Source organism: Phoenix dactylifera, unplaced genomic scaffold (genome assembly GCF_009389715.1).
Source record: "Phoenix dactylifera cultivar Barhee BC4 unplaced genomic scaffold, palm_55x_up_171113_PBpolish2nd_filt_p 000007F, whole genome shotgun sequence".
NCBI classification, from domain to species: domain Eukaryota; kingdom Viridiplantae; phylum Streptophyta; class Magnoliopsida; order Arecales; family Arecaceae; genus Phoenix; species Phoenix dactylifera.
Genome location: NW_024067666.1, coordinates 2,155,836 through 2,170,926, shown reverse-complemented (window position 1 = coordinate 2,170,926; position 15,091 = coordinate 2,155,836). Strand labels below are relative to the sequence as shown.

Here is a 15,091-nt window from a genome sequence, read left to right as displayed (position 1 = left end):
ATCTGGGCAACATGAGGGCTGAATCGCCCTCAAAGACCGACCAGACGGGTGCGTAAGGCACCCGCTCCCGTGAGCCCGACGGGCCCGGAAGGCCAACTTCGGCTGGCCTGGGCAGAGCCGACCCCGAAGCTCCCTGGCTGCTCCCCGGCTCGGAATTGGAGGGCTGGGGTCGGACAGGCGGCCGATCTGACTGCCGCAAAACTGGAGCGGGTTCCCCCCTGGTCGGCGACTGGGGCTTCCTGCCGACCAGGAATCTGCGACAATGGCACCGGGCACGGGAGCGCCGTCGTAGCTCCCCTAGAGCCCGCGCCCCTGGAATCCGCGCCCTCCCTCCGACCAGCGTCGGAGTGCGCGGGGCGAGGAGCGCCCACCTCGACCGCTGCGGTCGCCGAGGTCGCCGAGGTCTTCGCCTTCTTCCTCGGCTCGGTTGGTTCTCCCGAGAGCTCGGCCGCCCTCTTCTGAAACCGGGCGTATAGGACCTCGCTCTTGGTCACCATCTTTGCGATATCTGCAAGGGCGAGCAGGATTAGAACTTAGAACTGCAACAAAACGAAAAAGACACCCTACTGTTACTCTTACCATGGGGACGCGCCGAGCTCAGGCCAACGTTCACTAGAGCGTCCTCACTTATGAGGCCGCTCAGTAAAATACCGTCCCCGAGGCTGCGGATGGTGTCAATGATCCCCTGCTCACGCGGAGAAAGCTTGGGGGCTTTGTTGACAGACCTGAGCTGGGTCGGCCCCCACCTAGGGTCAAACCCCCATGTCCGTTTAGAACCTAGGAAGAAGAACTTCTTCTTCCAGTCGTGAATGGACGAAGGAGCGCCCTGAAAGAGTGGCCGACCCGCCCGAAGGGCGATGTAGAGCCACTCTACGTCTCCCGGATTCGACTTCAAAACAAAAAGTCGCCGGAAAACGTTGACAGAGGTCGGAATCCCGTGCAGTAAGCACAATGACAGAAAACCGATCACTGTCCTCCAGGCATTCGGAGCGAGTTGCGCCGGAACCAATTGGTATACCGTCAACAACTCGTTCACGAAGCCGTGAAGAGGGAATCGTAGGCCGGCCCAGAGTGATTCTAGATACACTCCAATCCGGCCTACCGGAGGATCGGTTACCCGATCCCCTCGCCTGGCGGGTTCCAAACGGAACTCTTGAAGAGGAAAAAACCACTCTTCGGTCATTTCGACCTCCAGAACACTCATGGTGGACTCAACCTCACTTGGAACGGAACCCATTAGGAGGAAGAGGGAGAGATTGAGAGGAAAAAGGGGACCTGTAGAAGACGCCGGAGAAAGAAAACTTCGGACCGAGGAGAGCTGGAGGAAGGAGACAATAAGAAAGGAACGGGAGGCCAGGTGAAGGTTTATATAGACCCCTCCAACGGCCCGGATCAGCGAGAAAAACGCTACATCCCGTTTAGATTACGACACGTGTCGACCCAAAAGATGGAGCGCCACATTTAATCCAGGTTGACGCTTCGAACACCGAAGCGCCCCATCGGATCGTGCGGCCCCATCATGAGCCCACGACGCGAGGACGCTTCGGAGAAGGCGTCCCAATAATGAGACATTTCGGAAAAGAAGAGACGCCGCCTATTAAAGGCACCTCGAAGCGCCCGATAATTCGAAACGCGCAATGATTTAAAATTTTCGGAATCCATAATGACCCAACTAAAACTACTTCCCGCGCTCAAGCTGGTAGCCAGCTGGAACTCGGAAGTCGGGGGGTAGTGTTGGGGGAAAACCCAAGTCATGCCATCTCGGAGGCGCCCGACCAAAGAGCGCCGACCAGAGAGGCGCTCGACCAAAGAGCGCCGACCAGAGAGGCGCTCGACTAGAAAGTACCGACCAGAAGCAATCCCGCCACAGGACACTCCACCAGGTGACCAGCTCAGCTCGGCACCCGTGCCAGGCCCATGCCTTAGCCGAATACCCAATTTCCGTCTAAACCTTTAAAGGATTTGACAACTAAATACATGACTCCACTACAACCTGCCACCATCCCTAAGTCATCAAGGCACGAGATCTCCACATGTATTCGGCACGACCCATCATTAATGCATGAGACCTCCTCAGGCCTCCGATGCACTCAGTCATTAAATGAACACGGCTCAAGATGATCTCCGGATCACTGAACCATCAAAGCGTATGGCTCTTCCTGACCGCCGGTTCACTCAGCAATTAATGCACTTACCATCTACGAACCCCAGGCCCACCACGGCCAGTGGTTCAACCACCCCAACGGGTCCGATCAACCGCGACAGCTTCCTGACTCCGGTCTGATCCGGCCTTATTCTCCACTACGCCATTAATGAGCAAAATCATGCCCAATTATCACAAAAGAGGACAAATCCCCCTGTCACCTCCCAGGTAACATAATATCTTCCTATAAAAGGGAACCTGGGGAAAAAGAAAAGAACAACACAGAACGGACACAAGATACACACAGAGAACAAACATTCTCCTCCTTTACTCCCTCCACATATTAGCCCCCTCTGACTTAAGCTTCGGAGGGCCGGCGCCGGAAAGCCCGGCCACCGGCTTTCTTGCAGGACTCTCCAGGAGGACGCCACCAGTCGACGCAACCGCCGTCCACCGTCCCGGCAGCGGAGCTCCTCCCCCCTTGGTTCGCGGCAGCCCCCGGGTCCAATTTCCAGCAACAAGTATGGATCTTGTTCTTTATTTCAATCCAATTACAGCCGGGCACTTTTGCAATTCCTCTGCCCCTCATCAAAATCCTAACCTTCGAGCCCCATCCTACATCTTGTCGACGACTATCACGTTCGATCGCGAGATATAGTTTCTCAGCATTCTTTGGTTCAATCCCAAAGAGATACCAGTTTTGCTGCATTCTTTTCTAACTCAACATTCTTATATACTCCACAAGAAACGAGCAGTCCTCCCCATGCAGTGGCGGTCGGTTCCATTGGCATGTTTTGGATGAATTCTTTTGCCTATCGACCAAAAAGCAATGATGATCTGCACCGGGTCCGAGCTCATGGTCTCTGCTCATCGAGCGAAAAATGGTAGCCCAGTGGGAACGGGGCTTGTCTACCAGGGTAGTCCAGGTTCAAAATGCGCAGATATCGGTTAAATTCGGAGACCGGATGCCCTACGTCTGGACGCTGCTGTTGGGAGCACTTCTGGTCCGTTGGCAATCGGAGTGGTGCTGGGGTGACGTACTCATACGTGAGTAACCACGAGTGGAGAGGGCATGCGGAAATTTATGATCTGAATCGAACATGCTCTAGCAGAGAAGGGGGCAGTGTGGGGTTGCTATGCGAGTAAGGTTCTCATCGTCCTTTTTTTTTGAATTAAAAAAAAAAAGAAGAAAGAAGGAGAAGAAGAAGATGAAAGGCCCCACATCAACAAGCTGTGAAGGTGACTGCAACTAGACAAGACGACCATGACGGTGACTGAATTAGGCCTCATCCGTGACTCCCTGGTCCCTAGTCGGAGTCGACGTGGATAAAATAGAATAAAAAAATAGTTTTTTAATAATAAAGAGGGATGAGATGGCTTGGTTTATGGTCGAGAGACCTAGGGTCTTGGGTCCTTCCACTAGGTGTGAGAATAGAGTTGTGCATCCTTCTTTCTAAGTTTGCATCCTTCCACTGGGTGAATCGAAACTTTTTTCTGCGATAACTCGTATCTGCTAAAATTTCTTTCATCTGTGAGCCTTGCACTTGTAATATTTACGGATTGTTCCAATCAAACAAGACATAACTGAAATATTATGAGAACTTATCATGAGTCCTTTGATTGCCCGTTGTCTTGCATCTCTATCTCAGGCTGGATCATTGCCATTTTACCATTTGCTATTTTTTTACCGTAAACCTTTTTTCTTAATTTTTTCCGCATTTTTATGTACTCTGGAGTCTTTTCTGAAACTAGGAAAGCGATAAACTTAACTCTTGAGGAAAATAATGAAAAATTTAGTGGAAGATCTGTTTTTAAAATCAAGTACCTAAAGGACATCGTGATACATTTATGGGATATATATTCACCTTAGGAAACGCATATTCAAATCCTAGGGAAATGCTTTCAGTAAAATTTTTCATTCCTGAGATGTCTTATTATCTCAAAACGGTAAAAATCCTAGCCTTCCAATGCTACCAAACTCTCTCACAGCTTAGGAAGCCTCTTATTTCTGCTTCTTTCCTTTCTCTTGCTCAAAGCAGAAATCTGCGACCTTTTTCTGTTGCCCCCCCCCCCCCCCCCAAAAAAAGACCAGGCTTTTGCCATCCTTTTCCTAAAGAATACTGTATGAGTATAGAAACTCTTTTACTAAAGGCTAGCAACTTGAAAACAGTTGCTGTTACATCTGGCATAAATTTTCAGAAACTATGGTCAGCCATTTTGTTTCAGCACTCAGAACACCTATATGCACAAATGATTGGTAATTATGTTTCATCCAATGCAGAACTTCGACAAAGCTTACAATGCAAAACCAAATTCCATTCGATTCTGAAGTTTTGAATCAGTCCCTCGTACATCAAGCTAGTATGCAAGAACGTCCATTGATACAACGGCAGAGCTTCTATGCCGTGCTGCGTTCCACACCATTGCACATCCCTCCATTGATTAGAATCCTGCAAGAACAGTTAAACCATTTTGTGCCATTAGTCTTAAAAGTTACGCTGAGCATGATCTTTTGGTCCTATTTTTTTTTTTTTTAATAAGTACAACGGCGATAGCAGATGTGAGTGCAGTTCATAAAGTTAAAAAAAAATAAAAAATACAGATGGGATGGATCCAGATATCATGAACTACAACGGTGAGTATCATGAACTTGGTCGGTCTTAGCAAGGACTGGACTGCGAGAAGACCCAGATATTGCTCGAGTCATTGGGGCCCATCCACTCAGACTTTTTAAGTGACACTAGAGTATGTAACTTGCATCCCACGCAACTTCTGGTTAGCGGTCTTGTGCCTTTTGGTCTTTGTGCACCCACTCTCGAATCGGCCCGCTAATTTGGGCCCACACAAAAGCGGATGTGATAAATAGTATTTCTTATGTGGATAAGACGACAAAAGTTTGTACACGGCAATCGGGGCCCACCACATTAGGTTGTGGAAGTTGGGCCCACCACATTAGGTTGCGGAAGTTGGGCCCACCACAGAGTCTAATCCAATTTCTAGTGGTTTTAAATCCGGGGAAGATGGGGAAAACTTGCAGCGGCGGGGGCTCTTAGGACGAGCTCGGGTGGCCGGAGGAGGCAATCGGGGCCGTCAATCATATGCAACTGCGCTCCCATCGTGAGCCGCCGTGTTACGGGCCGTCCGATGGATGAGGTGCCCGTGTCTGCGGGCACCACGGTCGGCTTGTATCTGAGGCTGGGACTGGCCCTCTTCTCCTCCGCCTCCTTTTTCTTTATGTCCGTCTGCGTCGAGTTCTACAACCAGGCCGCCTTCTGGTGATCCTCTATCTCTTTTTTTATTTGATCAAATTTGGTGTATTTTATCTTAATTTCGCTATAATTCTCTATGTTCATGTGCCACAACCTGCAAGAAAATTTGGTTTGGAAGGCTTGTCTTGGGTTCTTTGGTGAGGACAGAGGATAGACTGGGTTTCGGTCGTGATAGGGGATGAGGAAACAGGCTATCCCAATTCTGGGATTGCTTGAATTGACGTCCAGTTCAGTTGTTATAGTCTTCAGATGTTTATAAGTATAATCGAAGTGAAAATTTTCCATAGCCTTTTTGCATCAGAATGCTAATCTTTGCATCTGATCTATTGTTAAAATTAATCCCATTTAAAAAGTGTCAGTAGGTCTTTGAATGTAGACGTGGTTAGGTAAGTTCTTTATTTTGGATTTTATTTTTGTTCTGCAAGGTTTTTGTATTTTGAGAAAATTTCACAACTTTTTTGTGCCTATAAAAAGTATACGTGCATGAGAAACACCTTGAAACCATTATACTTTTATATTCAATTGGCTAACAAGGCCCTAAGGTGGTCCATAGTTATTGGAAATTAAAATTAGCTTCTATAGAGGTAAAACATTTGCCATATTAAGAACCCCAGCTAATTTCCATCAAAAAAAAAAAAGTTTGGGGGGGGGGGGGGGGGGGGGGAGGGGGGTGTGGTCTGCTATGGGAAGAGATGATAACCAACTTAGCAAACTCTAGTTGGCTTTATCTAGGATGGCAAATTTTGACTTGACCCATCAATCTAACCCGGCTTACTTTAAGTAGTTTCATATTTGACATAAATTTGTTTGGATATAAATGGGCCAACTCCCCTAGATCTATTTATTAATTTGTTTGGATATAAATGGGTTCAGATTTGAACATTTAACCTATTTAACCCCTTTTGATACATTTAATATTTGGATTGGGTCCTGACCTACTTAACCCGTTTAAGACTTGTTTGATTATGTACCCCCCCCCCCCCCCCCCCCCCCCACAACAAAAAAAAAGACCTGTTTGATCCGTTTAAGATTTGCTTAATTTGTTCCTATCCCATTTAAGCTGATCTGACTAACCTGTTCAACCTATTTGAATTCATTTAATCCGATAAAAATCCACCTAACTTATTTAAACTATTTAACTTGATTCGACTTGTTTAGTAAATAGGTTAAATTAGTTCGGTTGGGCTACTTATTTAATAAATATGTCAGCTTCAAATTTGAAATTTTGACTAGTTTCATAAATAATTTGGGCTAACAAATTTTTAACCTAACCGATGTCCGACCCAACTCGTATCTAACTCAATCTGCCTGAATTGCCACTCCTAGCACCGTCTAGTCTTTAACCCGTGGACTTATCGATTGACATAGAAAGGGAAAAAATGGTAAGCTACCAGAATGGCAAGGGGGTGGGTATGGGTTAGGTAGGCTATTATCCATACCTACCCTAAAATCAAGACCCACATACTCCTACCTGCCATATGCGCAGCTCAAGATGGGCTCAGTAGAGTTAAATGGAATAGGTTGGGATGGGTAAAGCTGCAGAATTTTTTTTTTCTAAATATAAAGCAAACAAATAAAAGAAGAATATAAAAGTAAATCTCAGTATTTTATATAACATTAAATAAGATAAGTGTCCAAGACATAGAACCTGACAAACCAACTTTTCAATAATAATAGAAATAACAAAGAGAAATATTTTTTCTTAGGAAGTGAAATGTTCCTCAAATTTAAAAAAGCAATCAACTAAAAGGAGATAAAACTTAGCATTATCTTGTAGCCTCTCACATGTTTAATTGTTCTCGTAATTGATTACAAAATTTTTTCTCCATTATCGTCATAATAATCAAGGCTTATATATAATCAAATCTAGTTCGAGGTGGGTATAGCTATTATCTATACTTGCCCCAAATTTGCTGTAGGTTTTAGAATAAAGACGCATCCCCACTATCATCTCTAAATGTGTCCAAAATAACGCACCCTATTTGGGTCGAATTAGGTCGGATATTCGACAGAGTAGAGTAAATTGCCACCTATATAGGCTACATGCTATGTTTGAAAAGAAGAAGAAATACAAGTATGCACTGTGAAAATATAAACTGATCAGTGAACAAGCCACCTTTTCATTGACTCTATTCTAGATTTCAATTTTTTTCTTTATCAAGTCATTTATTGAGTATTCTCACTTTCCCTTCCATCTGTGCCCCACCTCACTATCTTCTAATAAACACAAATTTTAAGGCTAATTAGGTGTAGAAAGAATTTTGCTATAGTACTAACTTTGTCTTTCAACATAAAGAACATTTCTATCTTCTCCACCTTGAGCGGTTTTATATCACAATTTCTATTTAATTTCTTTCTTGCATTTTCTCCGTTACATTGCATAAGAACAATTAGAAGGTCCTCCAGTTTTTCCCCATTTTAGTTTTATGAGACCTGAAAGTGTAAGTGAACATAATGAGCATGAATTTGGATGCATTACAAACAGTTTGTCTTCTACGTGTGTATGGATTAAGTTTAGGATACGAGAAAAACATCCCCACAAGCTCTACTTTATAGGCACACTATTTACTATTCAAGGAAAACGACATAAACCTTATGCATTTGAGAGAACTTATATAATGTAACTTCAAGTGTTTGAAGAGCCATTTTTTCCCTTCAAATCTAATTAATGTATATAGTTGTAAATTCAATCATTTATTGCTTTTGAGTTATTACTCTCTCATGAAATTTATTTCTTTGCAATATTCTCATCCCATTATAAATTTTAAATCCCTTTACTAAAGTAAAATTGGATCTATCTGTTAATCGACCTCATTCTACCAATTGATTTAATCAATTTCGCACACTAATAACCTAATCAATTATCAGTTATAATTTCTCAGAAAACAATCCACTCATTCCAGCAATTATTAGCCTGGTCTATGGTACAAATCACGAGTATTGCTAAAAAAAAAGGTTTGAATCTGTGCGCCATACTTGGATCGATAAAGACTGAGGTTGAAAATGATTAACATAGAGACTAATTTGCGCCTTAGTTTTATTAAATGGCTATTGATAATCTTAGATGATTTTAGGCATGGGGCATTGTTACACAGGTTTGGGCTATATCTTTCGTACGAAAGAATGATTGATTTTTTTTTCACGATATCAACCATTGAATTAAACATTGCATAGATCTCAAAGCACTCCAAATTTTTTATTCCATCCATTTGTACAGATCTTGAAGTCGTCATTGCGCAATTCAATAGTTCATGTCGCAAAAGAAGATGAATCATTCTTTCGCGAAAGATACAGCCTGAACCATTGTTACACGTGCTTGTCTTAGATAATTTGGCATAAAAGAATTTTGAAGTGTTGATTTTTGAACAAAATGCCAAGAGAGGTATACGTTGTTTTCATTGCTTGAGAGTGCTTTATAAACTAAAAAGGAAGGACCTTGACCAAGGCAAATTTTATTTTGCCATCTTGGGATATTCTCTTCTTGATGGTTAGATTTATTAGATAATATTCTAATGACGCGAGCTGAAAGCCGAGAAAGGGGTTAATAGATTCCACCAAGAAGCAGCAATAAGTATTTTGATGGAATGTGGAGGAAGTAAGGTAATTCTCTCGCTCAATTTAATTGATTTAAACTAAGTCGATGTCTAATAAATTCTTTAATGAAGCAACAAGTAGCAATAAGTAGATGTAAAACAGTTCATACTTTAATGAAGGCTGTCTAACGAACAAAGAATCCCAATAAAAGAACTCAGAATATATTAAGCTCCGGAGAGGACACCCAAGTTAATGGAAGATAACGAAATCCAGCTGCCAGTGAGGCGTCTTCTCTCGTCCGATGCTCTTGTAATCCGCCTTTTTTGCTTATCTTTCATCTTTGTTAATTGGTTACTAACATCCCAGGTGTTTTTTGTTCTGCTTTCCTCGCTTGTAGATTTTGGTGCCAGAAATCATCGTGCAAGAAGAAGATGTCGATTATAGGTGAGGCCTTCGTCTCTATGCTCGTTGATGGCCTGGCCGCTTTGGTGGAGGACGAGGTGACCATGCTCTGGGGTGTGAAGAGCGAGATCAAACGGCTCCAAGATTCTCTTCAAACAATAAACGACGTCCTCGCCGATGCTGAGAGTAAAATGGTTCAGAGAAAAGCCATAGGCATGTGGCTCAAGAAGCTCAAGGACATCATGTACGACGCTGACGACATCCTCGACGAATGCCGGATCAAGGCCGAAAAATCTAAAGCTGCAGTCTCCTCTGGATGTCAACCTTGCTCTTGCTTTGGCAAGATTGTGTTTGCTCATCAGATTGGCAGGAGAATCAAAGGTCTGAATCGTAAGCTGGACGACATCTGCGCAGAGAAATCTAAATTTGATCTCCAGGTCTCTTCCGCCGACAACAGTGACCACCGATCCGCTTCTCGAGTTAGTAGGAAGACATCTCCTGTAGCTGAGCCTGATATCGTAGGATCCAAAATCGAGGAGGATACGGACAAGCTGGTGGAGTTGTTGATTAAGGAGGATAGTCGGGACAACATTCTTGTATATGCCATCGTAGGAACCGGGGGAATTGGCAAGACCACTCTTGCTCGGAAGATTTTTAATGAAGAAAGAATAAAAACCAAGTTCCCGATAAAGCTCTGGGTCTGCGTGTCCAAAGATTTTGAAGAGACTAGTCTCCTGAAAGATGTCATCGCTCAGGCGATTCCAGAGGGGCGTCTAGCAGGCGATCCTAGCCGGGCAGAGCTCGACACCAAGGTTGCAGACACTGTCACAAATAAGAAATTCTTGCTTGTCTTGGACGACGTGTGGGACCCAAAAGTATGGAATGATTTACTCCGAAACCCCTTGCAAGGTGGGGCAACTGGAAGTAGTGTCCTTGTGACCACAAGAAACCATGGGGTTGCATCGAGAATGAAGGCTGTACGACCTCATCATCAAGTGGAGGTCTTGTCTGCTGCAGATGGTTGGGCGCTGCTACGCAAGAAGGTGGTTTTGAGCAGGGAGGAGGGAGAGATCGAAGATTTAGTGGATATCGGAGAGGAAATTGTTGTGAAATGTGGTGGTCTCCCTCTTGCTATTAAGACCATTGGAGGAGTATTATCAATGAAGAGCAGGACCAAGACGGAGTGGGAGAGAGTGCTTAAGACCCTTTCAAGCAATGCTTGGTCTTCTTTGACCGACTTTCCCCAAGAGGTTCAACCAGCACTATGGTTGAGTTATGAAGATCTGCCATCTCATCTTAAGCAGTGCTTTTTATATTACTCGTTGTTCCCTGAGGACTATATATTCAATCGTGACAAACTAATTTATTGTTGGATCTCTGAAGGGTTCATCCATGAAGAAGGAGATCTAACATTGGAAGAGTTAGGTGAAGATTATTATGGGGAACTTGTTCAGAGGAGTTTTTTGCAACCATATCCCCCGCTTTATGGTGAGTTTGAGTCTACTAGATGCACTGTGCATGATCTACTATGGTCTTTTGCTCGGTTTTTAGCAAGAGATGAGAATTTGGTTGTGAAAGATGGGGTTGAAGTCCCAATTAATTCATCTTCATTGAAGCCACGTCGCATACGGCGTTATGTTACAAAAGAAAACTGCCAAGCATCTATTGGTGCATTGGAAGGGCACAAATCTTTGAGGACTCTTCTACTATGCTTGGCAGGATCACATGTGGTCCAAGAGAATGATATCGACAATTTGATTAAGAAGACACCGTGTCTGAGAGTACTACACGTCTCAGGCCCTCAGATCATAAAATTGCCCGACTCCTTAGGAAATCTCATACATCTACGTTATTTAGACCTGTCAATTTCTGGCATAAGTGAGCTACCAGAGAGCATAGAAAATCTTGTAAATCTGCAGTTCTTGATCCTCCAGTCTTGTGATTATCTACGCAACCTTCCTAAAGGCATCGGAAAGTTGCACAACCTGCAGTGTCTTGACCTTCTTGGAACAGAACTGGAGGGTATACCTATCGAAATTGCAAACTTGCATCGACTAAGACGGTTGGCTATCTCAAATTGTGACATTCGCCCGCAACTTCCATCACTAGGGAAGCTCCCTGACTTGGACTACCTCTCGATAGATAAAGCATTTGCTGTCAAAAAGATTGGGACTGAATTTCTGGGTCAGAAACCTGATTGTAGCAGTGATCAAGTTGGCAGGATGCAAATTTTTCCAAAGTTAACAAAATTGATATTTCATGACCTACCCAATTGGGAGGAATGGGAATGGGACGTGAAGGATGATGACAGACTAATAGCCGTACCAAAGTTACAAGAATTGGCACTTTTAGATTGTCCAAAGTTGAGGTCTCTTCCTTCTAGCCTTGTTCGCATGTCACTGCCCTTACAAAGCTTAATATAGCATTCTGCCATAGTCTAAAAGCAATCAGGGGCTTTTCCTCTGTCAAAGAATTGGAAATATCTTACAGCCTTAATCCGGAGGTTGTTTCAGACCTTCCTAGCTTGAAAACATTGAAGTTGCGAGATCCTTTCATGCAGGCCCTGCCAGAGTGGTTACATGGAGGACAACCTGACTTTCTGGCACTCAACAAGCTTGAGATCATGGCCACTAACCTACTACTCCGCAGATGCCTCAAGGATGGCTTAGATTGGCCCAAGATTGAACATATCCCCTACGTATGTGCCAAAGATTTTAATGGATCCGGATACATCTCCAAGAGTCCCTCGGCGTTCAGCACCAACTTAAATGATAATGTTGAAGATCATGAGTAGAACACACAAGGTTCTCCCTTCGCAATGAGGTAACATTTTGTTTTCCAAATATCATGCTTAACAAAAATTGGATTTTTCTCTATATCATCATACATTTTAGAATTCCTATCCAAATCTTGTTTGGTTAAACTAGTCTTCTCTGTTAAGGTGCGATAATATTGCAAATGGTATCTCTCTATAATTGCCTACATATATTTGGTGAGATATCATCATTGTATACAAAGTCTCCAGAGTAGAATCATTGTTTTACCACAGGCCACACCTATTATCTGTTTTGATGCCCATCCATGGTTCTTCAAGCCTAGTGACACCAAATTGGACCAGTATCCTTAGGACCTCAAGAATGACCACTTCCTGCTGCACTTAGATGTCCTCCATGAGATTTTCCAAGTTTCTATCACTACCAAATAGAATTTGGAAATTCTGTAGCCTCTCTAAACACTAACCGGTCCCATGAACTCATGAATGCAACGTTACAATATCTTACAGCCCTATACAACTCGTAATTCATAGGCCAAGGTAAACAGCCCCTTTTCAGCTAAGGATTGGTAATTCAGAAGATGCACGGAAATACAGGTAGAAGCCATTCGATTCTTAGTGTGGCTTCGCCTAGAGAATGCCGGTTGGATTCAATACCCTACAAGTCTATGACCCAGACGGCTGTGTTGAACTTGACCAAACGGTTGTAACATTCCACATAGCTTCGCCCGGGCCAAACTCTGCCTCCCACTAAAATAAAGCCGGCTCACCAAACCCAACCCCAACCCAGTGGTAAAATAAACTATCTCCCAATCCTTTCATTCCGATATATTTGCAGTCTTGTCTTTCTCTTGTTCGATCTCGCATTTATTCTGGCGTTTCTTCTGCTTTGCTTTACGAAGAGAACGAAATCTATTCATGGAGCCTCAGCTATGTGGTTATATATTTAATCAAAGAGACTTATTTCCGGCACTGATGTTGTTTTTTATAACTCACTGTTACTTCACACCATCGATTTTGTTACAAGAATGGTAAAGTGCTTATGAAGTACATTGAGACCTGTGGAAATGGAGAAGATGCCTAAAATGTTGCTAACTGAAATATGTGCTTAGTAAAGAAATTTAACTGCAGGTACAGAAGTAGTCAGAGCACTTCAGAGATGCTAGGATTTGTTTCGTTTTATTCCCAGTTGAAGTATGGAAGGTTATGGAAGAAATTATGTTAATTTGGAGAGTAATATTTGCCTTGAGGAAGGTTGAATGTGGGCAGAAATGAAAGGATGCACAGACCAACTCTTTGGAACAAAGAGCATTCAAATTACAACCATGACTCTAGAATTTCAAGTAGTGGTCATTCTTTTTAGAGTTCACATAAAGATTACAAGTGGAAAGGATTTTCAGAAATAATTCTGTTTTGTCCTTAAAGCGTTAATTGCTAAGGTTATTTCTCACTTAGTGAAATGGTAAAAAAGAGCCGCAGGGCTAAGGTTAATAATTTCGAGTGACTTTCCAATCCAAAATCTCTATTGTGCAGAGAAGAGGTCTTTAAAGGACAATATTTTTTTTTTAACGCAGTACTAAATAACCTGAATTTTAAAAACCTAAGATATGTTATAGCCATTTGTATAAATTTTTCCGTGATTTTTTGGGTGATCCTTGTACATATTTGTTGTTGTTAGATTTGTGAGACGGTGTTCTGCTGTTACATCATATGTGGCGAGATCTTTGCTGTTTTAGTATCCGTCGTCCATGCGGAACTGAGCCTAAGCAGCCTTCTACTAGGCTCGGCCTAGCTTGTCTGCATCCCTAATTTCAGGACTGGATACTGAGCTTGAAGGAATTGACGATCTGGTTAAAGAGAACTGCTACCGAGATTTATAATCATGCTTCTCTTCCATCCCTTATATCCTAAGTCTGCATCTTATGGGTACTGTCAATTAATTCAAAGACTTCCAGTAAATTGTCTGCATGGAGTAGGTGAATTTTATCGTGCATATTTTTCACTTGATTTTCTGAAGTGCTTCACATGTGCTCACAATAGTGATCATTTTTTTGACATGATGTTGCTGTCGTTCTTTCTTTTCTTTTGCAGATGGATTTTATGCAACCAATCAGAAGATCTTGGAAGAAGCTATTAGTGCTCTAAATTTATGATTGGTCCTCATGTATCAGCAGAACTACCTTTCGTCTTTTGGCATGTACTTAATGGTTGTTTCACCCAAATACGGCTTTTATAAGACCAAATAAGTTGGAACTCTGTATGTTGGTTATGAACTTATGCAATGATACTATGAATATGATGGTATTTCTTTTTATATTCTAATTATTTGATGGTTCCTTGTTTAGCAATATGTGAAGGGGAATGCTAGCGCATGCAAAGGAAAAATAAGTAGAGGTAATACTATTATTTGTCGGAATTATATTGATATGTTAGAAGTAAAAATCAGAATGCCTAGATGTTCCAATTGCTAGTGAGCCCAACTCTAACGCGTTACATTGTAGGATGCTGGACCCTTGGGACTGTTATCGCACATCTCAAGATCTAATGGCTCCAGGGGTTTGGAAGCAGCTAAAAGACTGTGTGCATGCTTGCATGCATGCACTGATAAAGGCCACGACTCTCTTTTTGCCTGAGGCCATATATATTGCCTGAGGCCATATATATTGCACGTAGACATAGTTTGGATACACATGTATATACCTTTATCCTTCTGTAAAATTTTTTTACTCCTCCTTGGTGACGAAGGCACGAACATTTTTTTTATTTTTTTAAAAAAATTCCCGAAATCCCTCGGCTCTCTCCCTTTTCTAGATCTCCTTGGATTTTTTTGAGCACTCAGAGTGTCACGCCTCAGAGAGGGCATTTGGTATGGAGTGACCGTCTCAGGATCAAGAATGATGGTGAGGGAGGTGATGAGATACTGCATTTGGTTGCACCATAGTGATCCTACGTGGCGGTGATTCTAAATCA

At 42.9% G+C, this 15,091-nt stretch overlaps 1 protein-coding gene across 7 annotated transcripts; it reads left to right on the top strand.

Moving 5' to 3' along the window:
- Positions 1 to 5,148: 5,148 nt before the first annotated feature.
- Positions 5,149 to 14,884, top strand: LOC103713855 (putative disease resistance protein RGA3). 7 transcript variants are annotated; one of them, XR_005506892.1, is made up of 5 exons: positions 5,155 to 5,418; positions 11,909 to 12,171; positions 13,800 to 14,097; positions 14,213 to 14,515; positions 14,623 to 14,862. XR_005506892.1 is itself a non-coding variant. In XM_008800903.4 (2 exons), exon 2 carries the CDS (start codon positions 9,378 to 9,380, stop codon positions 11,769 to 11,771), a length of 2,394 nt encoding a protein of 797 aa, XP_008799125.2. In that variant the 5' UTR covers positions 5,149 to 5,418; positions 9,344 to 9,377; the 3' UTR covers positions 11,772 to 11,902. The 7 variants fall into 7 exon arrangements, 1 of the variants encoding a protein (XP_008799125.2); XR_005506895.1 differs by lacking the exon at positions 11,909 to 12,171 and having other exon boundaries at positions 5,149 to 5,418; positions 13,800 to 14,047; XR_005506894.1 differs by lacking the exon at positions 11,909 to 12,171 and having other exon boundaries at positions 5,149 to 5,418; positions 13,800 to 14,093.
- The last annotated feature ends 207 nt before the right edge of the window (positions 14,885 to 15,091 follow it).

Bases quoted from the DNA above. Each gene is read 5' to 3' on its own strand.
- LOC103713855 (XM_008800903.4), top strand. From the start codon at position 9,378: ATGTCGATTATAGGTGAGGCCTTCGTCTCTATGCTCGTTGATGGCCTG.